Source organism: Dipodomys merriami, unplaced genomic scaffold (genome assembly GCF_024711535.1).
Source record: "Dipodomys merriami isolate MVZ:Mamm:240054 unplaced genomic scaffold, mDipMer1.0.p SCAF_10, whole genome shotgun sequence".
NCBI lineage: Eukaryota > Metazoa > Chordata > Mammalia > Rodentia > Heteromyidae > Dipodomys > Dipodomys merriami.
The window spans coordinates 13,416,618-13,439,397 of NW_027202271.1; the positions used below are offsets into that span (position 1 = coordinate 13,416,618).

A 22,780-nucleotide genomic window follows, 5' to 3' on the forward strand; every position below is an offset into this window, starting at 1 on the left:
AACCCTGTCCAGTTGTATTTTAGATCTAGTTTCTACATATGAGAGAAAACATGGACCATTTGTCGCCTTGAGCTTGGCTTACCTCACTTAACATGATTTACTATAGGTCCATTCATATCCCTGCAAATGATATAATATTATGCTTTCTAATGGATGAGTAAAATGTATGTGTACCACATTTTTGTAATGTACTCATCTATTAAGGCATATGGGCTGTTTCTATAACTTGGCTATTGTGAATAGTGTAGCAATAAACATAGATGTGCAAGTGTCTTTACTATATGCTCATTTGTAATGTTCTGGGTCACAGAGAAGTTCTATGTTTAGTTTTTTGCAAAACCTCCAAACTGCATTAAGATTGGTTGTAATGCTGGGTGTTGGTGGCTCACACCTGTAATCCTAGCTATTCAGGAGGCTGAGATCTGAGAATCATGGTTCAAAGCCAGCCCAGGAAGGAAAGTCCATGAGACTCTTATGGAGATAAAACACTAGAAAACTGGAAGTGGTACTGTGGCTCAAGCAGTAGAGAGCTTGCCTGGAGCTGAAGAGTGCATGGACAGTGCCCAAGCCTAGAGTTCAAGCCCCACAACCAACAACAAAAAAGATTGGTTGTACTACATGTTCCCACCAAGCATGCAATACTCCCTAAAGGTTTTTAAATTCTTTTTTTCCCTAAAACAATATAAAACTTCTCTTTCATTTCTGTGTAACGTATGGAAGCCAGCAACCTTGTTAATACCCATGACTTTTCCTAAAACATTTTTTGCCTGTTTTCTTTGAGTAATTAAGATTGCTTGCCTGATTTACCACTACATTATTCTCTAAAACAGTCTCTTTCTTGACAGATTCTGTGCTGGAGAATGGTGTTTCTGACTTTGAGTCCAAGTCTTTGACGATGCGCTCTATTAGGAATGCTCAGAAGTCCAGAAATGCTGCCAAATTTCCCCAAACATCCACCACAGGATCCCAGTTTTCAAATCTGGGAGTGGAGGATGTTCCACTCTCCTCTACCAATAAAAGACTAGGTAAATCAAAGACCATTGGGGAAAGAAAAGAATAATCTGGTTTTGGCTAGTGAAAGCAAATTACTTCATTGTTTTCATAGATGAGGTTTCAGAAGGATATCAGGTAATCCTTTTTCTATTTTCTAGGTTGTAATTACCTAACCCTTGCCTATTTCTGTGTATGCAGTTGGGAATCTTAAGAGAATAGTTCAGATCATGCAGTCTTGTTACAGTGGCAAGAACCCTTTTTGTGAATATAGTCACAAAGTCTATTGTAAAGATGATTTAACCTCTCTCCCTCCCTCCCTCCCTCCCTCCTTGAACTGTAGGCTTGGGCTCTGTCCCTGACTTTTTGCTCTAGGCTACTGCTCTATCACTTGAGCCACACCTCCACTTCTGGCTTTTTGATTTTTTTGGTTTTTTTGGTTTTTTTTTTGGGTCCGGTCATGGGGCCTGAACTCTGGGTCTGGGTGCTGTCCCTCAGGTCTTCAGCTCAAGGCTAGCGCTCTACCACTTGAGCCACAGCACCACTTCCGGCTTTTTTTCTTTTTGCTTATGTGGTGCTGGGGATTCGAACCCAGGGCCTCATGCATGCAAGGCAAGCGCTCTACCACTGAGCCACCTTCCCAGCCCCACTTCTGGCTTTTTGAATGGTTAATTAGATAAGAGTCTCACAGACTTTTCTGCTGGGCTGGCTTCAAACCATGTCCCCCCCCCCCCCCAGATCACAGCTCCTTAGTAGCTAGGATTAAAGCTGTGAACCACAGCACCCAATTCTGTTTTTGTTTTTTAAAAAAGAAACTAATTTTGGCCAAATGTGGTTGTCATGCCTGTAATACCAGAACTCAACTCAGGAGGCTGAGCCAGGAAGATTTCAAGTTCCAGGCTTCCTTGGGGTACATAACTTAGCATTGACTGGAGGTAACTCCTTTGTTATATTATTGTTTTTTTAAAGCTGTAATCATTTAAATAAATAAACAGGTTATTAGCTCCTCTTGAGGGGTTTTGTTTTGTTCTAAGTGTGTGTGTGTGTGTGTGTGTGTGTGTGTGTGTGTGTGTGTGTGTGTGTGTGTGTGTGTGTGTGTGTGTGTGTATCTGTCTGTCTGTCTTAGCATTGACTGGAGGTAACTCCTTTGTTATATTGGGTTTTTTTTAAGCTGTAATTATTTAAATAAATAAACAGGTTATTAGCTCCTCTGAGGGGTTTTGGGGGTGTGTGTGTGTGTGTGTGTGTGTGTGTGTGTGTGTGTGTGTGTGTGTGTGTGTGTGTGTGTGTGTGTGTGTGTGTGTGTGTGTGTGTGTGTGTGTGTGTGTGTGTCTGTGTGTGTGTGTGTGTGTGTGTGTGTGTGTCTGTGTGTGTGTGTCTGTGTGTCTGTGTCTGTGTGTCTGTGTCTGTGTCTGTGTGTCTGTGTGTCTGTGTGTGTCTGTGTGTGTGTGTGTGTGTTGCCCCTGAGCTTTTATGCTCAAAGCTAGTACTCTTATCACTTGAGCCACAGCTCTGCTTCCAGCTTTTTGGTGGTAATTGGAAATAAGAATCTCATAGACTTTCCTAACCAGGCTAGCTTTGAACCTCAGTCTTCAGATCTCAGTCTCCTGAGTAGCTATGATTACAGGCATGAGCCACTGGCAGCTTCCTCTAAGCTTTATGCATCTTAAGCATGAAGGTCCAGTCCTGTGAACAAATGAAACAAAAATGTAAAAGATACGTGTACCTTGTAGCTATGTATTATTTAGTACATGTGCTAAATTTTAATTAGTGTAGCTCTACTTTTTCATCTTTGTAGCAGCCCTCAGCTTATTGCAGAACTACAGGTCTGATAATATCCAGCAAGTAAAAATAAAGGAAGTTAAATAAAAGAACAAAGTGTAAAGGCTTTTAGGTATGTTCTAAAAGAACACAATCAAATTGTAGTGAAGAATTGAAAGTGATAAGCTGGGTATGGTGTCAGGAGCCTTAATCTGAGCTATTCATGAGGCTGAAGCAAGGAGGATCACTTAAACCCAGAAGTTTGGGATCAGTGTGAGCAACACAATAAAATTCTGTCTTTAAAAACTAATTAAAAAAATTGAAATTTTGGGCCAGGTGTGGTAGTTCACACAAAACCTGACTTGTCTCAAAACAGTAACAAAAGGATTAAAATTTTCAAATGCAATAGAAGCCAGGGCTTATGTCTGTAATCCTAGCTACTCAGGAGGCTGAAATCTGAGGATTGTGGTTTAAAGCCAGGCTGGGCAGACAAATTCAAGAGCCTTTTACCTCCAGTTAACCAGCAAAAAGCCAGAAGTGAGGGTGTGCCTTAAGTAGTAGAGCTCTAGCCTGGAGCCAAAAGATAAGCAAGAGCACAAAACCTAGAGTTCAAGCTTCCAGTACTGTTACTAGATGAAAAAAATTTGAAATACAAGTCTTAACCTAGTACCTGTAGCTGACGCCTGTAATTCTTGTTACTCCTTGAGATCTGAAGGTTGCTGTTTGAACAGCCCAGGCATAATTGGAGATTATGAGACCATTATCTCCAGTTAAGTACCAAAAAGCTGGAACTGGAGCTGGTGGCCCAAATGTTAAGAGTTCTAGCCTTGAGCAAAAAAGCTCTGTGACAGTGCCCAGCCCCTGAGATCAAGCCCCAAGACCAGCACAAAAGATTTCTTTGGTCATGGGGCTTGAACTCAGAGTTTGGGTGCTATCCCTGAGCATTTTGCTCAAGGCTAGCGCTCATCACTTTGAGCCACAGTGCCACTGGTTAGTTGGAAGTAACAGTGTCATGGACTTTCCTGCCTGGGCTCACTTCGAAATGCGTTTCTTAAATCTCAGCTCCTGAGTAACGAGGATTACAGGTATAATACACTGGTACTTGGCAAGATTTAAAATAAATAAATAAATAGAAACAATCTTGAGAAATTGTTACAAAAAATAAGATTGTTGGGCAATGACAATCATTTAGGAAACATTTTTATTCCACATGACATAAATAATCTTTGAATTCCCCCCCCCCCCCAGGTTCTAATATTGAAAAATCTGTAAAAGACCTCCAGCGTTGCACAGTATCTCTTGCACGGTATCGAGTTGTAGTTAAAGAAGAGATGGATGCTTCCATTAAGAAAATGAAACAAGCTTTTGCTGAATTACAGAGCTGGTAAGTGAAGTTTGATTTGATAAGTCATAGACACAAAAAGAAGCATTTATAAAGATGGTTAGCAGTTGACTAGATTCTTTTTTTTTTTTATTGTGAAAATACTGTACAGAGGTGTTACAATTACATGGGCAAGATAACGAGTACATTTCTTATCAAACATTGTAGCCTCCTTTGTTTCCCCTTCCCATCCCTACCCATCCCCCTCCCCCCCCACCTCCCCACCCAATCCTCCCCGCTCCCCCCCCCAAAGTTGTAAAGTTCGTTTTTGACATAACGACTTGTACATCTCATTGTTGCAATGTGTCCACCTGTATCCCTATTTAAACGATTTGTTTTTCCCCTTTCCCTCTACAAATTATACCGACATCAAATACAGTGAAAGCAGGGCTTATACTGTGGGGGAGGGACATACAAAGCAACAGAGAAATAATCTTATAAATGTGTTAGAAACAATTGCAAGAAAGAAAAAAAACATTTGAGTACATATCTTAGGGTTCATTTCCCTAACATCACTTTATCTGACCTTTTCTGCTTGACTCAGACATATACTAGATATTGCAAATAAGGGAAACCATGGAACCTATGTTTCTTTGGGCCTGGCTTACTTCACTTAATATAATTTTTTCCAAGTCTTTCCATTTCCTAACAAATGGGGCAATGTCATTCTTTCGGATGGAGGCATAGAATTCCATTGTGTATATATACCACATTTTCTTGATCCATTCATCTACTGAGGGGCATCTGGGTTGGTTCCATATCTTAGCTATAGTAAATAGTGCTGCAATAGTCCTGCTGGTAGCTTTAGTGTGGTCTTGTTTGTAAACATTTAGTTGACTAGATTCTTTAATTCCAGATTCCTACATATTCTCTATATAGTGAGGATAGATGAAAAATACTGTGGTATATTTAACTTTATACTGGTTTAATTTTTTTGTTTTTGGTCACATTAATATTTTTTAACGAAAAAAATAAATACAGAGCAGGCTGCACATTCAATTTAGTGTTTGTCTTTTAAACTAAGAATATAGGGGGTGGACAGAATTATAGAAGAGATCCTTTTTGATGCACCTTACCCCAAATATATCTTCTGTACTCTATTAGTCATTGGTTTCCTTGACTTTATTATTACCTTTTTTATTAGCATATATTATTTATATAAGGATAGTTTTATTGTCATTGTATATTGTCAGTGTATACATACATATACACTGTATTGCAATGAACCTCGTCTCTCTTAGCACTCTCCTTTATCCCATTCTCCCTTCTTTTTTTGGGGGGGGGGACAAGTCCTGGGTCCTGAACTCAGTGCCTGGACTCTGTCCTTGAACCTCTTTGTTCTCAAGGCTAAAGCTCTACCACTTGAATACACAGTGCCACTTCTGGCCTTTTCTGAGTAGTTTATTGGAGATAAGAGTCTCACAGACTTTCCTGGCTTCCACTGTGATCCTCAGATTTCAGCCTCCTGAGTAGCTATCTCCCTTCTTTTTTATTCTTTGGTGTTTTTTGTTGTTGTTCTTTTGTTTTGTTTTGTTTTTGTGCAGATCCTAGGGCTTGAACTCAGGGGCTGGCCACTGTCTCTGTGCTTTTTATTTTTTTAGTCTTCAGGCTAGTGCTGTATCACTTGAACGACAGACCCACTTCTGGCTTTTCTGGCTTTTGGTGGTTAATTGGTGGAGATACGCATCTTACAGACTTTCCCTGATTGGCTTTGAATCATAATTCTGAGATTTCAGCCTCTTGAGTAGCTTAGAATGACAGGCATGAGCTGCTCATAGCTGGTTTGTTTCTACATTTTTGAGACAGGGTCTTGATAGGTAGCCCAGGCTAGTCTGGAATTCTTTTTTTTTTTTTTTTTTTTTTTTGGGTCAGTCAGGCCTGGGCGTTGTCCCTCAGCTCTTTAGCTCAAGTATAGTGCTTTACCACTTGAGCAACAGTGCCATTTCTGGTTTGCTGGTGGTTTATTGAAGATAAGAATCTCATGGACCAGCTCTGATGTCTAAAAAAGTTTACTAGGGGCTAGGAATGTGGCTTAGTGCTAGAGTGCCTACTATGCATGAAGCAAACCCTGGGTTTAATTCATTAGTATAATATAAACAGAAAAAGGCTGGAAGTAGTGCTGTGGCTCAAGTGGTAGAGTGCTAGCCTTGAGCAAAAGAAGCTCAGGGATAGTGCCCAGGCCCTTAGTTCAAGCCCCAGGACTGGCAAAAAAAAAAAAGTTTATGAGGTAGTTTTTATTTTCTGCACCTCTAAGACAAAGCATCATGTCCTTTGCACTACATTTTTTTTTGGGGGGGTCCAGTCATGGGGCCTGAACTCTGGGCCTGGGCGCTGTCCCTCAGCTCTTCAGCTCAAGGCTAGCGCTCTACCACTTGAGCCACAGTACCACTTCTGTCTTTTTTCTTTTATGTGGTGCTGAGGAATCGAACCCGGGGCCTCAGGCATGCAAGGCAAGCACTTTACCACTGAGCCACCTTCCCAGCCCCTGCACTACATTTTTATCATATGACATATTTGAAAAATAAAAGAGCTGAGCGAGCCAGTGGCTCACACCTGTAATCCTAGCTACTCAGGAGGCTGAGATCTGAGAGTCGCGGTTGAAAGCCAGCCTGGGCAGGAAAGTCCATGAGACTCTTATCTCCAATAAACCACTAGAAAACCAGAAGTGGCACTGCCTCAAGCAGTAGACAGCTTGCCTTGAGCTGAGCGCAGGGACAGAACCCAAGCCCAGAGTTCAAGCCCCATGACTGACCAAAAAAAGAAAAAGAAAAGAGCTAAGTATAGTTCATTACAACTTTGCCTTGGTAGGCTTCTAGTCTCCATGACTGTTAAGCTTTCTGATTAGTCATAAGACCTGATTCCATTGAGAACAGGCCTGAACCAGGAAACATTTTGGGAGAGAGATTTGTGAGTTCCTGCTTTCTTGGAAACCAGCCATAAATGACAAATGAAAAAAAAAAAAATTTGGCCTGGGAACTGTGTATTTAGTATTGATTAGCAGATCTCATAACCAGCACAATTTTATTTGAGAGAGATTACCTGCCCTTCCCTGTTGGTATAAAGCTCTTCTACCTACCTGATGGGGGTTTTTCAGTTACCTTACTTCAATGTTTTTTGTAGTTGGAACTTCAACACATAATTGACAGGTGAGTTTATTCCATTTGACACAGAACTAAGGCTTGGAGTTAATGTCACTTAGCCATTTTTCTGTTTGTAACAGTATAGGAAGCAAAAGGTTCTTACATATTTGCAGCAGTAATATTACATAATCCCTGAAAAGGCATCATGGAAATTATGTGGAAGACTTCTTGTACTTTGACATCAAATAAAAGTTGACCCATACCTGAAGATAAGTAAAATCAAAAGCTTTCTAATACTTAAAACCTAAAATCTCTTTTGCTGGTGATTTAATCATTTCTTTTTTGTTTTGTTTTGTTTTTGGGTCCGGTTGTGGGGCCTGAACTCTGGGCCTGGGTGCTGTCCCTCAGCTCTTCAGCTCAAGGCTAGTGCTCTACCACTTGAGCCACAGCGCCACTTCTGGCTTTTTTCTTTTTGCTTATGTGGTGCTGAGGAATCAAACCCAGGGCCTCAGGCATGCAAGGCAAGCAATCTACCACTGAGCCACCATCCCAGCCCTGATTTCTAAACCCAATTATATTTTCCTTGCTAATTGATCAAATTTGTCTTCTTCACATTGTTGGAGCTGTTATTTAATTTAAATTCAAAATTGATAAGAAAGCAGGAGTGGGACACTGGTAGCTCACACCTGTAATCCTAGCTACTAAGGAGGCCAAGATCTGAGGATTGCGGTTCAAAGCCAGCTTGGGCAGGAAAGTCCGTGAGACTCTTATCTCCACTTAACCACCAGAAAAACAGAAGTGGTGTTGTGGCTCAAGTGGTGGCATGCTAGCCTTGAGCTGAAGAGCTCAGGAACAGGCCTAGAGTTCAAACCCCACAACCAGAAAGGAAGGAAGGAAGCAGGATATAAGCTGGGTGCTGGTGGCTTACTCCTGTAATCTTAGCTACTCGGGAAGCTGATACTTTTTGAAACCATCCCAGACAAAAAAGTCCATAGACTCTTACCTACAATTAGTTACCAAAAGCTGGAAAGTGGAGCTGTGGCTCAAGTAGTAGAACGTTAACCTTCAATGGAAACAACTAAAGGACAGTGCCCTGGCCCTGAGTTCAAGCCCTAGTACCAGCACAAAAAAATAGTTACCCCACCCCTAATAAAGGGGGAAATGATGCTGTAGTGTAGTAGTATATACTTGTAACTGTAGAACTTGGGAGCTATCTATGACAGTAGGATTAGGCTAGCCTAGGCCACATAGCAAGACTTTATCTCAAAAAGCCAAAAGCTGGAGATAAAGGTCAGTGGTAGAGTGCTTACTTAGCACGTGCATTGAATGTCATGGTTACATACCCATCTTTACAGAGGAAGAAGGGAGGGAGGGAAGAGTAAAATCTGAACTCAACATTTAAAGAAAATTGAGATAGGGCTGGGAAGGTGGCTCAGTAATAGAGCGCTTGCCTTGCATGCCTGAGGTCCTGGATTCGATTCCTTAGCACCACATAAACAACAACAACAACAAAAAAATGGAAGTGGCGCTGTGGCTCAAGTGAACACTAGCCTTGAGCTGAAGAGCTGAGGGACAGCGCCCAGGCCCAGAGTTCAGGCCCCATGACCGGACCCCCCCCCAAAAAAAAAAAAAAAGAAAGAAAATTGAGATAATTTATTTATGTAAATATTAAAATTAAAGGTTTTTGAACCCTAATTTTATTTGACATTCTGATTTTAAACCCTAGTCTACTAAAAAACAAAGGTAACTAAAATAAAGAAAAAGCCTATCAGAAACTAATAGCATCTTTCCAGATTGTTTTTTTTTTTTGTTTTTTGTTTTTTTTTGTCTGTTGTTGGGCTTGAACTCTGGGCCTGGGCACTGTCCCTCAGCTCTTCAGCTCAAGGCAAGTACTCTACCACTTGAGCCACATCGCTACTTCTGGTTTTCTGCTGATTTATTGGATATAAGAGTCTCATGGGTTTTCCTTCCCAGGCTGGCTTTGAACCATGATTCTCAGATATCAGCCTCCTAAGTGGATAAGATTACAGGCGTGAGCCACTAGCGCCCTGCTCCAGATTGCTTTTATAAATGTTTCTGAGAAGTGAGCTTTAACTATTCTGTGTCCTAATTACTAAAATGAGGGACTGGGAATGTGGCTTAGTATAGTGTGTTTGCCTAGCATGCTTGAGGCCCCAGGCTTGATTCCTTTGTACTGCATAAATTTTTTTTTTTAAAAGAAAAACTTGGGGCTGGGAAGGTGGCTCAGTGGTACAGTGCTTGCCTTGCATCTCTGAGGTCCTGGGTTCGATTCCTCAGCACCACATAAGCAAAAAGACAAAAGCCAGAAGTGGGGCTGGGAAGTTGGCTCAGTGGTAGAGCGCTTGCCTTGCATGCCTGAGGCCTTGGGTTCGATTCCCAGCACCACATAAGCAAAAAAGCCGGAAGTGGTGCTGTGGCTCAAGTGGTAGAGCACTAGCCTTGAGCTGAAAAGCTGAGGGACAGTGCCCAGGCCCAGAGTTCAGGCCCCACGACCAGACACCAAAGAAAAAGAAAAAAGCCAGAAGTGGCACTGTGGCTCAAGTGGTAGAGCGCTAGCCTTGAGCTGAAGAGCTGAGGGACAGTGCCCAGGCCCAGAGTTTAGGCCCCACGACTGGACCCAAAAAAGAAAAAGAAAAAAAGAAAAACTGGGGCTGGGAAGGTGGCTCAGTGGTAGAGCACTTGCCTTGCATGCCAGAGGCCCTGGGTTCGATTCCTCAGCACCACATAAGCAAAAAGCCGGAAGTGGCGCTGTGGCTCAAGTGGTAGAGTGCTAGCCTTGAGCTGAAGAGCTGAGGGACAGCACCCAGGCCCAGAGTTCAGGCCCCATGACCGGACCCAAAAAAAAAGAAAAAAAAAAAAAAACTAAAATGACAATGACCTGGTACAATTGAAAACACCTGTTGAAGGGTTAGGGATGCCACGGGAAAAATCACAACACGTACCCAAGATATCCAAACAATCCTAATGGACTACTTTCAAAAGTTATACTCTCTAAAGGAAGAAAACCTGGCAGAAATGGATGAATTTTTAGAGAAATACAAGTTGCCCAAACTGAGCAAAGAAGAAGTAAACCAATTAAATAAGCCAATATCCTACAACGAGATACAGGAAGTTATCAAAAGTCTTCCAACAAAAAAAAGCCCAGGACCAGATGGATTCACAGCAGAATTCTATAAGACCTTTAAAGAAGAACTAATACCCATACTCCTCAAGCTCTTCAGAGAAACAGAGGAGGAGAGAGCTATCCCAAACTCATTCTACGAACCCAATATCACACTCATCCCCAAACCAGGCAAAGACCCAACCAAAAAAGAGAATTACAGGCCAATTTCCTTGATGAACACAGATGCAAAGATCCTTAACAAGATTCTAGCTAACAGAATCCAGAAACACATAAAAAAAATCATATACTATGACCAGGTAGTCTTCATTCTAGAGATGCAGGGATGGTTTAACATACGTAAGTCAATAAATGTAATCCAACACATCAGCAGAGCCAAGGTCAAGAATCACATGATTATCGCCACAGATGGAGAAAAGTCCTTTGATAAAATTCAACATTCATTCATGCTAAAAGCTCTGGAGAAAATAGGAATAGAAGGAACATTTCTTAAAACAATAAAAGCCAATTATGACAGACCAATAGCCAATATTATACTTAATGGGGAAAAGCTACAACCAATTCTCCTAAAATCAGGAACAAGGCAAGGATGCCCACTGTCTCCACTCCTCTTCAATATAGTCCTGGAACCCTTAGCCAGGGCAATAAGGCAAGAAAAAGACATTAAAGGGATCCACATAGGAAAAGAAGAAGTTAAACTATCCCTTCACGATCCCAAAAACTCCATCCCCAAACTCTTAGAAATCATAATTCACTTCGGCACACAAAAATCAGTTGCTTTCTTGTACACTGACAATGTACAAGAAGAGAGGGAAATAAAGGGAGCAACCCCATTCACAATAACCTCCTAAAAAATAAAATATTTAGGAATTAACCTAACCAAAGATGTAAAAGAACTACTTAATGAAAACTATAAAAAGTTAAAGAAATTGCAGAAGACACTAGGAAATGGAAAGATCGCCCATGCTCTTGAATAGGCAGACTTAATATAGTGAAGATGGTAATACTTCCAAAATTAATATACAAATTCAGTGCAATTCCTATTAAAATCCCAATGACGTACAGTATCACTGAAATACAGAAAACAGTCCAAAAATTCATATGGAACAACAAAAGACCTAGAATAGCCAAAACAATTCTAGGGAATAAAGACAACATGGGAGGGATACCCATGCCGAACTTCAAACTCTACTACAGAGCTATAATAACAAAGACAGCATGGTACTGGCACAAAAACAGACCCGAAGACCAATGGAACAGAATAGAAGATCCAGAAATAAATCCACAGGCCTATAGCCAGCTGATATTCAACAAAGGAGCCAAAGACATACAATGGAAGAAACACAGCCTCTTCAACCACTGGTGCTGGGAAAGCTGGGCGGCCACATGCAGAAAACTAAAAGTGGACCCCAGCCTATCACCAGGCACCAACATCAACTCAAAATGGATTAAAGACCTTAACATTAAACCTGAATCTCTGAAACTACTGCAGGACAGAGTAGGAGAGACACTTGAACTAATAGGCACAGGAAGGAACTTCCTGAACAGAGTCCCAGGGTCACAAGAAATTGGAGAGAGACTCGACAAATGGGACTACCTTAAAATAAAAAACTTCTGCACAGCTAAATCTATCGCAACCAAGCTAGAAAGACAACCAACTAATTGGGAAAAAATATTCACCAGCAATATATCAAACAAGGGGTTAACATCCAGTATATACAGGGAACTCAAGAAACTAATCCCTCTCAAACCTAACAAACCAATTACTAAATGGGCAAGGGAACTAAAGAGGGAATTCTCAGATGAAGAAATAAAAATGGCAAAGAAACACATGAGGAAATGTTCATCATCCCTGGTGGTGAAGGAAATGCAAATAAAGATAACCCTGAGATACCACCTTACCCCGGTCAGAATGTCCCACATCCACAAATCAGCCAACCACAAATGCTGGAGGGGATGTGGAGAAAGAGGAACCCTATTACACTGCTGGTGGGAAAGTACACTTATACAACCACTTTGGAAAGCAGTCTGGAGGGTCCTTAGAAAGCTAAAGATTGACCTCCGTTACAACCCAGTCATACCACTTCTAGGCATCTACCCTGAACAACAGGAACCAATATACAAGGACACGTGCACCTCCATGTTTATTGCAGTACTGTTCACAATAGCTAGGATATGGAAACAACCCAGATGCCCACCACAGATGAATGGATCCAAAAATTAGGGTATCTATACACAATGGAATATTATGCAGCCATTAGAAATGACAAAATAATGGCATTTGCAGGGAAATGGATGGAGCTAGAAGAAATCATGTTGAGCGAGGTAAGCCAAGAGCAGAGACAAACGGTATATGGTCTCCCTGAGACCAAATCCAAAATGTTAGGTGATACGACAAAATTAACAGGACTTAAGAAACGAAAAACTTCCACTCATCTGGTTGAACCACTACTAAGTATCCCCATGCTGCTGATCACATGTATGGTGTATATGTGTACACTGTTATATGTTATAGACCGTGATAGACAATTTGCTCCAGGAAAGTTAGAATGAGCTTGTGACTTTAAATGAGCATCATTATTCCACAATACTGTGAAATTTGGGAAATTATGTAATCACTTAATCACAATTTAAAAAAATAACCTTGGGGAAGGTAGGGAGGGAAGGGATAGTAGGGGGGAAACAATGGAGAGGGTAACAATGCTCAATAGGAAGTGTTCTCATTACCTTATTCATGTAACTGTAATCCTCTGTATAGTATCTTTACAATAAAAAAAAAAAAAGAAAACACCTGTTGAAATGTATAAATCCTAATCGGAGATAGCTTCCATAAGCCCTTGGGGGGGGGGTTGGGGAAGTAGCGCTTCATTAGAAGCAAAACTTTCAAATTTTATAAACTAAAAAATCTATTTTTAAAATGTGAGTGCATATGTGGAAACAGTAATTTCTTTAAGGCTTTCCTTTAGCACAACTTATTTTTAAAATGTTTTATAACTTGATACTGCCATCTACTGGTTCTCAACTCCTGGACTTATAGCAACTGTTCTACTGAAATTTATAGAAGTAAAAGAATTAAGTCTATTTATTTTTATTGGAAATTCTTAAAATATTCTTTGTTGGCAATAAAACATCATAATTTTCACGTGGCCCTTACAATATTGCAAATTTTTCATGTCTTCACTATTAAGAATGTGCTGTTTCTACGTTTGAATTTCTAATTGAGCCTTTGTCCTTTTCTTGTTGTTGTTTTTTAGTTTAATGGATCGAGAAGTAGCATTGCTTGCTGAAATGGACAAAGTAAAAGCTGAAGCCAGTAAGATAACCATTCTTTATTTAAAACTATTATAGAAATAATAGGTGGGGGCTGGGAAGGTAGCTCAGTGGTAGAGCGCTTGCCTTGCATGCCTGAGGCCCTGGGTTCGATTCCCCAGCACCACATAAGCAAAAACAAAAAAGCCGGAAGTAGTGCTGTGGCTCAAGAGGTAGAGCGCTAGCCTTGAGCTGAAGAGCTGAGGGACAGTGCCCAGGCCCAGAGTTCAGGCCCCACGACCGGACCCCAAAAAAAAAAAAAAAAAAAAAAAAAGAAATAATAGGTTTTCACCTCTCAATCCTCATAAAAGGAGCTTGTATGAGTGGGGCATAAGTGATACACTACTACAATCCCAGACATTTGGAGGCAGAGATAGGAGTATCTCCAGGTTGAAGCCAACTTAGGCAAAGTTAGCATGATCCTCTATCAAAAATAAAATAAAAACAAAAGAGCTGGGGCCCTGGCTCAAGTGATAACAGTACCTGTCTAGCACTGCTTAATCCCCAGTACTGAAGGGGAAAAAGTCCAGAATGCATGCCACAGTAAGGGTGTGTGTGTGTGTGTGTGTGTGTGTGTGTGTGTGTGTGTGTGTGTGTGTGTGTGTGTGTGTGTGTGTGTGTGTGTGTGTGTGTGTGTGTGTGTGTGTGTGTGTGTGTGTGTGTGTGTGTGTGTGTGTGTGTGTCTAGTTTATTAAAAATTAAGTATGTAATTTGCAAATGGTCTCATAAGAAAAGTGGAGGGGCTGGGAAGGTGGCTCAGTGGTAGAGTGTTTGCCTTGCATGCATGAGGCCCTGGGTTCAATTCCTCAGCACTACAAAAGCAGAAAAAGCTGGAAGTGGCACTGTGGCTCAAGTGGTAGAGTGCTAGCCTTGAGCTGAAGAGCTGAGGGACAGTACCCAGGCCCAGAGTTCAGGCTCCATGACCAACAAAAAAGAAAAGTGGAAAGCTGCACTGGACATTGATCAAAATGAACTAAGCAACTCAATGGCAGCGATGGGAGGGAGGGAATAAGCAGGAAAGAGGGAACCGCTGACATTAAGCAAAAGGAAAGAAATGTATATATCACCCGATGTGGAAGAAATAACTATGTTATCAAAACTCATAGAACTCATAAACTTTATAGACCACGATAAAGACAATTTGTCCTATGAAAGTTAGAATGTGTTTGTGACTTTAACTAAGTATCACTATCCCACAATACTGTGAAATTTGTGAAATTTATATAATCACTTAATCACAATAAAAAAATTCCAAAAAAGGGGGGGGGAAGTAAACTTAAAAGGATTTATATTTTTAAGCCAGGTACCAGTGGCTCATGCCTATAATCCTAGCTACTCAGGAGGCTGAGATCTGAGGATCTTGGTTTCAAAGCCAGCCCAGGGAAGAAAGTGTGAGACTCTCACCTCCAACTAAGGACCACAAAACCAGAACTGGAGCTGTGGCTCAAATGATTAGAGTGCTAGACTTGAGCAAAAGAAGCTCAGAGCGCCTAGGGCCCTGAATCTAAGCCCCAGGACCTGCGGAAAAAGAGTTCATACATGTAATCAGTCTTGAGAAGCTGTACTGTGCTGTATATGAAAAGAAAAATTACTTTGCAAGTGTCTATTTTAAGAATATTTACAAATTTAAATATTTTAAATATGTAATACCAATATGTAAAGATTGCATCATGATATCTGCCACCTAAGCATAATTCTTAGGAAAATAGTCTTCACTCATCATCTATAATTGGTAAGTAAAGAAAAGTTCAGAATGCCATCACTAGGATTCCGTAAAGGCTTACTGAAATAGATTTGGAGGAATAGAGTAACAGGTAATTTGTGGAGTTTTGAATGGAAGCATTAGATACCATTATGTTTTAGTTTATAAAGGTATATATCTACATGTAAACAAGTATCAGCTGCAATTTGGGGTATTGATTTGGGGCTTTTCAGTGGCAGATTATACTTCATATATTGGATGCCAGATTTTTTTTTTTTTTTTTTTTGGTCAGTCATGGGGCCTGAACTCTGGGCCTAGACTCTTCAGCTCAAGGCTAGCACTCTACCACTTGAGCCACAGTGCCACTTCCAGCTTTTTCTGCTTATGTGGTGCTGAGTAATCAAACCTAGGGCCTCATGCATGCAAGGCAAGCACTCTACCACGGAGCCACCTTCCCAGCCCCTACCAGATTTATAATTAGAAAAGTTGTTTCCTTTTTTTCCCACACCAGTCCTGGGGCTTGAACTCAGGACTGGGGTGTTGTCCTTGAGCTTTTCTGCTCATGGCTAGTCCTCAACCACTTGAGCTACAGCTCCACTTTCAGCTTTTTTGGTGTTTAATTGAAGATTAGAGTTGCACACACTTTCCTGCCCAGGCTGGCTTTGAACTGCGATCCTCAGATCTCAACCTCCTGAGTAGCTAGGATTATAGGCATGAGCTACCAGTTCCCAACTCCAAAAAAAAAAAAAAATGCTTTTTAAGATAAATATTTCAAGCCGGGCGCTGGTGGCTCACACCTATAATCCTAGCTACTCAGGAGGCTGAGATCTGAGGATTGCGGTTCAAAGCCAGCCCAGGCAGGAGAGACCGTGAGACTCCTATCTCCAATAAACCACCAGGAAACAGGAAGTGGCGCTGTAGCTCAAGTGGTAGAGCACTCGCCTTGAGCGGAAGAGCTGAGGGACAGTGCCCAGGCCCAGAGTTCAAGCCCCATAACCGACCAAAAAAAAAAAGATAAATATTTCGCAGAAAATTTCAAACCTATTTCAAATACACTAATGAATACCCATGACCCAGCTTTAACTAGCTGTAACCTCAGAGCCATCATAGTCAAAATCAGAGCTGTATAATTATACCTAACTTCAATTTTTTTTTTTCCAGTCATGGGGCCTGAACTCTGGGCCTGGGCATTGTCCCTGAGCTCTTCAGCTCAAGGCTAGAGCTCTACCACTTGAGCCACAGTGCCACTTCCGGTTTTTTTGGTTTATGTGATGCTGAGGAATCAACCCAGGGCCTCATGCATGCAAGGAGAGCACTCTACCACTGAGCCATCTTCCCAGCCCCAACTTCATCACTTTTATGTCTTTATCACCTTTCTCCCTGAAAATGCTGGTCCTCAGTGATAACAATAATTTCTTTACTACTACTATCAAGAAGGTGCTTTTTTATAAATGATAGTTTTACTAAATTATTTATGTACATATAGCACTTCACAGCTCAGTTTTTAACATTCATATATGCAGTTACATTAACCTTTTAAAGTAGTAGGTTTTCGTCTTTAGTTTTTTGTTTTATTAGAAAACCTGGGAAGTGGCACTGTAGCTCAAGTGGTAGAGCTGAAGAGCTGAGGGACAGCGCCCAGGCCCAGAGTTCAAGCCCCACGACCAACCAAAAAAAAAAAAAAAAAAAAGCCTACTAGACATTAGTGGTTCATATCTGTAATCATAGGTACTCGTGGTGCTGATCCCTGAGAATCCCAGTTTTAAGCCAGTCCAAGCAGGAAAGTCCATGAGATTCTTATCTCTAGTTAACCACCAAAAAGCCAGAAGTGGAGTTCAAGTGGTAGAGCACTAGCCTTAAGCAAAAAAGCTAAGGGACAGCCAGGCGCTGGTGGCTCACACCTAGCTATCTACTAAGGAGGCTGAGATCTGAGGATCATGGTTCAAAGCCATTCCCAGCAGGAAAGTCTGTGAGACTCTTATCTCCAATAAACCACCAGAAAACCAGAAGTGGCCCTGTGGCTCAAGTAGTAGAGCGCCCGGCCTTGAGCTGAAGAGCTGAGGGATAGCACCCAGGCCCAGAGCTCAAGCCATGACCAACAACAACAACACAAAAATAGCTAAGGGACAGCCTCAGCCCTAAGTTCAAGCCCAGGACTGGCCCATGCACATACACAAAGGCTGGACACCAATGGCTCAAACCTATTATCCTAGCTACTTAGGCTGAGATCTGAGGATAGAGGATGGAAGCCTGCCTGGGCAGACAAATCCAAGAGATTTATCTCCAGTTAACAACAAGCAAACAGTCAGAATTTAAGATGTGGCTTAAGTGGTAAAGGGCTAGCCTTGAGCAAAAAAGGCAAGGAAATGCATGAAGTCCTAAATTCATTGTTCGAGCCCAGTAGTGGCACCAAAAAAGTAACATGTTCATTATATATATAATTAAGTCCTCTAAATTATATATGTAGAAATCTTTACTCAACACATTTTGTCCATCTGAAATCTCTAATTTTTGTCATGAAATCCCAGAATGCTGCTGGAACAGAAAGGAACTGAAGTCGATATGAATGAGAAGTAATTTTATGTTCAGAGCTAGAACAATAAACCCTTTCTTTGTAGCTTTAGATCTACCTGTTAAGATGCTTTAGTAGACATATTCCTAACATTGCTTTGATTGATTAACCTGATGTGGTTGTAGTTATTCACGATGGCATATTCATGTGGCATTTGGGCTACATAAACTTGCTAAAGACATTTAGCTGTCTAATACCTGATAAAGCTCTTTGGTTGGTTTTTTTTTTTTCTTTTGTGTGTTTGGGGGGCAGGGGGTGGGTCCTGGGGCTTGAACTCAGGGCCTGGGTGTTTTCCCTGAGCCTCCTTTGTTCAAGGCTAGCACTCTACCACTTGAACCATAGCTACAATTCTGGCTTTTTTGGTAGTTTAGTGGTAATAAGAGTCTCACAGAATTTCCTGCCTGGGCTGGCTTTGAACTGTGATCTTCATATCTCAGCCTCCTGAGTAGCTAGGATTACAGGTGTTACATGCCTGCCTATCTTACCTTGTTTTTCTTGCCAGTCCTGGGGCTTGAACTCAGGGCTTGGGCCCTGTCCCTGTGCTTCTTTTTGCTCAAACCTAGAGCTTTACGACTTGAGCCACTTCTGCCTTTTTCTGAGTAGTTTATTGAAGATAAGAGTCTTGTGGCCTTTTCTGCCTGGGCTGGCTTTGAATGTAACCCTTAGATCTCAGCCTCCTGAGCAGTTAGGATTGATGTGAGCCACCAGTACCGGGCCATCATGCCTACCTTAACCCTGGGCTTTTGTTCGGAAGAAAAGGAGGGTGGATAGTCAGTTAACTCACTTAGAAAAATAATGATCAAATTTTGCTGGACAGGAATAGCAGAGTTGCTGGACAGGAATAGCAGAGTTATTTAGTGGTTGATCTGACAACTCTAGTTCTGTTTCCTGGGAGGATTTCTTTTGTGCATGGGAGATTTTTATAATAGCTTTTATTTGCCATGGCTACACATGAGTTTTGTAGATCAGGGAGCCTGTGGAACAAAGTGCAGTCTCCCTTAGATTTTTCACCCAAGGCTAGTGCCCTACCACTTGAGTGACAGCCCCACTTCCTGTTTTTTGGTAGTTAATGGAGATAAGACTGTCCTACTTTGGCTGGCTTCAGACCTCGATCCTCAGACCTCAGGGTCCTAAGTACCTCGGATTACAGGCTTACATTAGCTACACAGAGGGATTTCACTGTTTTTACATTTACAGTATGTTCCTATCGTTCTTACCTCCTCTATCACACTGTAGCTTTTCTTTATTCTATTTAACAGCAAAATAAGATTTATACTTACATTTCCTCAACAGTGGAAATTTTGCTCAGCCGGCAAAAGAAAGCAGAACTTCTAAAAAAGATGACTGATGTGGCTGTGCGAATGTCCGAGGAACAGTTGGTTGAGCTCAGAGCTGATATCAAGGTAAAACTTCTTTCCGCCTTTCTTCTTACCCTCAGTAACTAACATAGCAAATCTCCAAAATTCCTAGCTACTTGTAATATATAGATGTCATGAGCTTTCCTTCCCAATATAGCCCTCTTCTAGGTTCTCTTTCTCTATAAATGGTAGTGCCAACTATCCAGTTATCTTAACAGGAAACCTTAAGAATAAAACTTCATTTCCCACCTGGGCACTAATGACTCATGCCTGTAATCCTAGCTACTCAAGAGGCTGAGATCTGAGGATAGAAGTTCAAAGCTAGCTGGGGCAGGAAAGTCTGTGAGACTCTTATCTCCAATTAATCACCAGAAGACCGGAAGTGTCGCTGTGGCTCAAAGTGGTAGAACATTAGCTTTGAGTGAACAAGCTCAGGGACAGCACCCAGGCCCTGAGTTCAAGCCCTACTACCAACAAAATAATGAAGAAACTACGTTTCCCATACTGAATCTATCAAAAGACCCTGTCTATTTGACCTCCTACTAAATCTTAGGTCTGTCCTTTTCATTTCCTTTTCTACCATGAGAATCAAGCTACTATTCTGTCTTGGTCTTTCCATAATAGACTCTTACCTGATTCTCTCCAGGCACTTTGCTACTTCCTTAACTTCCCTATCCTACAACCATTCCTAACACTACAGTAACTTGCTTCAAACTTTCCAACACATTTAAAATATATATAATCCTTAAAACAATCTGCAAGGCTTTACATGAGCTTGCTTTGGTCCCATCCTTTCTCACACTTGGGTCCACATTGTCCTCTGTACTCCAGCTCTTCTAAAAGGTCCTTTCCACAGACACTTTCTATTTCCTAGGTCACTTTTGGCCTACCTTTCCTTCCTCATTCCCTTATGCCCCAATACTGGGCTCTGATGGAATAGTTATAATTTTATGTGTCCTGGATTGCTCTGTCTTCCCCACTAGAATGCATAATATCCGGAGCTTCTTTATTCCAAGTGCCTAGCACAGTGCCTTGGAACATAACAGACTTTTAGTAAGCAACAGTTGGTTGGTCAATTCTGATTTTATGGAGAAAAATTAACAATTTGAGATGTTGCTTTTATATTGTAATTTTTATGAAGATGACCAGTGTCCAAGTCATACTTGTTGATTAAGACTAATTCTGCTGTGTAGCAAACCAGCTTCAAACTTCCTGTGTTGGCCTTCTGTCTCCTAGAATCATTTTATGACTCAATACCTTTTAAATTTTTATATAAAGGACAGTGTTTATGTTTCTGAAACTAAACATACAAACCTGAGAGAGGTTGAAATATCCATGAGCAGTTGTAGACAATATATTCTAAATAATTGTTTGTAAACAGCAAACTGCATGAATAATGGGAAGTTGGCCTTTTCTACCCTGAGCCCTTAGCTTTTGCTCTTTCTAAAGTAAGCTTTATTGCCAAAATTGAGAGTAACACTTGCTGAGGGAGCTTTCAATAGCCTTTATATCTATAATCTCCACAGACATAGGTGGAAGATCATCTAGGTTCTTTCTGGGATCCTTATCATCATTTTAGTCCAGTGTTCACACAAGTCTATAAAGTACTTCTGTTCTCTCACTGCTCCATAGAATTCATTGAGGTAAAATAGCCAAACGACACAAACTTTACTATTTACTCTTTAAATTACTACTTCCTATTTAGCTAAGCTATGTTATACAGTTTTATAGAACATCTTCAAACTGGTGCCAGTCAGTCTCATTCAGTTCTTTGGGAGAAACTGGAAATCCCTTTGGAATTAGAATTCTGGCTCTATTAGGCTTCATCTGTTTCCCTTCCCCATGGCTGGAAGGCTGCTAGAAATACTTCTAGAAACGTTTCTTTTTCCACATTTTCAGTTTACTGAACTTAGGAACTGTGCAATTTAACTGTCTTCCAGATACTTGTATTTGTCATACTTTTTGACTCAGCAAACCCTAAAATTTGTTTCAGAATTAATCTCAGACTAATAATACATGTTTAAGGACCTGTTATAAGAGGTTCACATGTGTTTTCCTAAGCTATAATTTACTAAGGAGCTTTAGGACCTTAAGTCCCAAAGATAATTTTTCTCTCCTTTCCTTGTCAGTATTTCTGGATGCATCTCAAGGATTCTGATTCATTTGAGATCTTCCAGATTATATCTAGGCAGGCCCTTAGCTTTTCTATCTGAAAAAATGATTTCTGGCTACCTTACATATTGTTTATTGAATGTATCTGTGAGAGTGCTTAATTCCTGACATGTTTCAAATTTCCTGAAAATTTCTATAGTGTAGTTAGTATTTGACCCAAGGGGTTGGTTTCTTCTCCCCTCAGTCTGCAAAAAAGGATTAAATCACTTGCAGCATAAAACTCTTCTCATTTCCAAAGTTGACTTTTCACATGAGTGATTTTCCATCAAGAATTTTTCCATCAAGAAATTGTTCCTATTTCAATGACTATGAAATAGTGTGCTATAGAGATGAAATGGTTCCTAAGGAGGTTCCTATTGTGGAGCACCAAACCATCTATCTAAATGAGATCATTGTCATGGCTTATGGACATTTTTGCTGCTTCTTTGTAAAATGGAACCATGTAGTAGAAAGAGAGTCCCCCACTATAAATTTGTCCTTTTTTCCCCCTTCTGTACAAGTATTTGGATTATACCTACTGGGCTTTGACCATCCTGCAACATTTCATAAAACCCCAAACTTATCTTTGGGCTCTTGTGAAAACGAGAAAATTTGATATTAAGTAATAAAAAAGAGGAAATTGAAAATATAATTGTTTCACTTTTATATAGTAAGTTATCAGTTCCATGTATAATGTTTAACCCAGAGACTTTCCTGTGCCCTTTTTCCAGCACTTTGTTAGTGAACGTAAATACGATGAGGATCTGGGTCGAGTAGCACGGTTCACCTGTGATGTGGAAACTCTGAAGAAGAGCATTGATTCATTTGGACAAGGTAAGATGGATGATGAGAGATACTGGGCACTAGATATGGTAAAGAGACTATCTTCTGGTCTCCCACTGATTCTTCCTCAGTGCCTCATTTACTTTTTTGTTGTTGGGGGGGGGGGCACTGGAAAATGACTCTGGGATATTTACAAAATCCGTGGATGCAAATACCTTAAACTTGAGAGATGATGAGTATTTACCAGATCCCTAACCACAAGATATTTTTTTTTCCATTGTTTTCTGCTACATTGAGAAGTATACCATATATAATGTAAAGAACATAAGGCTCTGGGCTGGATTTATGGCTTAAGTGGTAGAATGCCTGCCTTAGCAAGTGTGAGGCCCTGCGTTCATACCCTAATACTGCCAACAAAAGGGAAGAACAACATAGGAGTTTATGTACCTCCCTCCAGGCACATAATAGGTCCTTAAATATTAGCATTAAAGACAGAAAAGGATGCAGCTCTGGGTGAAAGTTTGTAGTGACATATCAGTCCCTGAACTCAC

General features: G+C 40.8%; 1 protein-coding gene across 1 annotated transcript in view; it reads left to right on the plus strand.

Moving 5' to 3' along the window:
- Spats2 (spermatogenesis associated serine rich 2) overlaps positions 1 to 22,780 on the plus strand; it is a 66,567-nt gene that overhangs the window by 40,024 nt on the left and 3,763 nt on the right. The window contains exons 7-11 of the mRNA XM_070040482.1: positions 846 to 1,025; positions 4,000 to 4,135; positions 13,609 to 13,667; positions 19,231 to 19,340; positions 22,178 to 22,280. Coding sequence (XP_069896583.1) covers positions 846 to 1,025; positions 4,000 to 4,135; positions 13,609 to 13,667; positions 19,231 to 19,340; positions 22,178 to 22,280 — 588 coding nt within the window. The remainder of the gene's footprint in view (positions 1 to 845; positions 1,026 to 3,999; positions 4,136 to 13,608; positions 13,668 to 19,230; positions 19,341 to 22,177; positions 22,281 to 22,780) is intronic.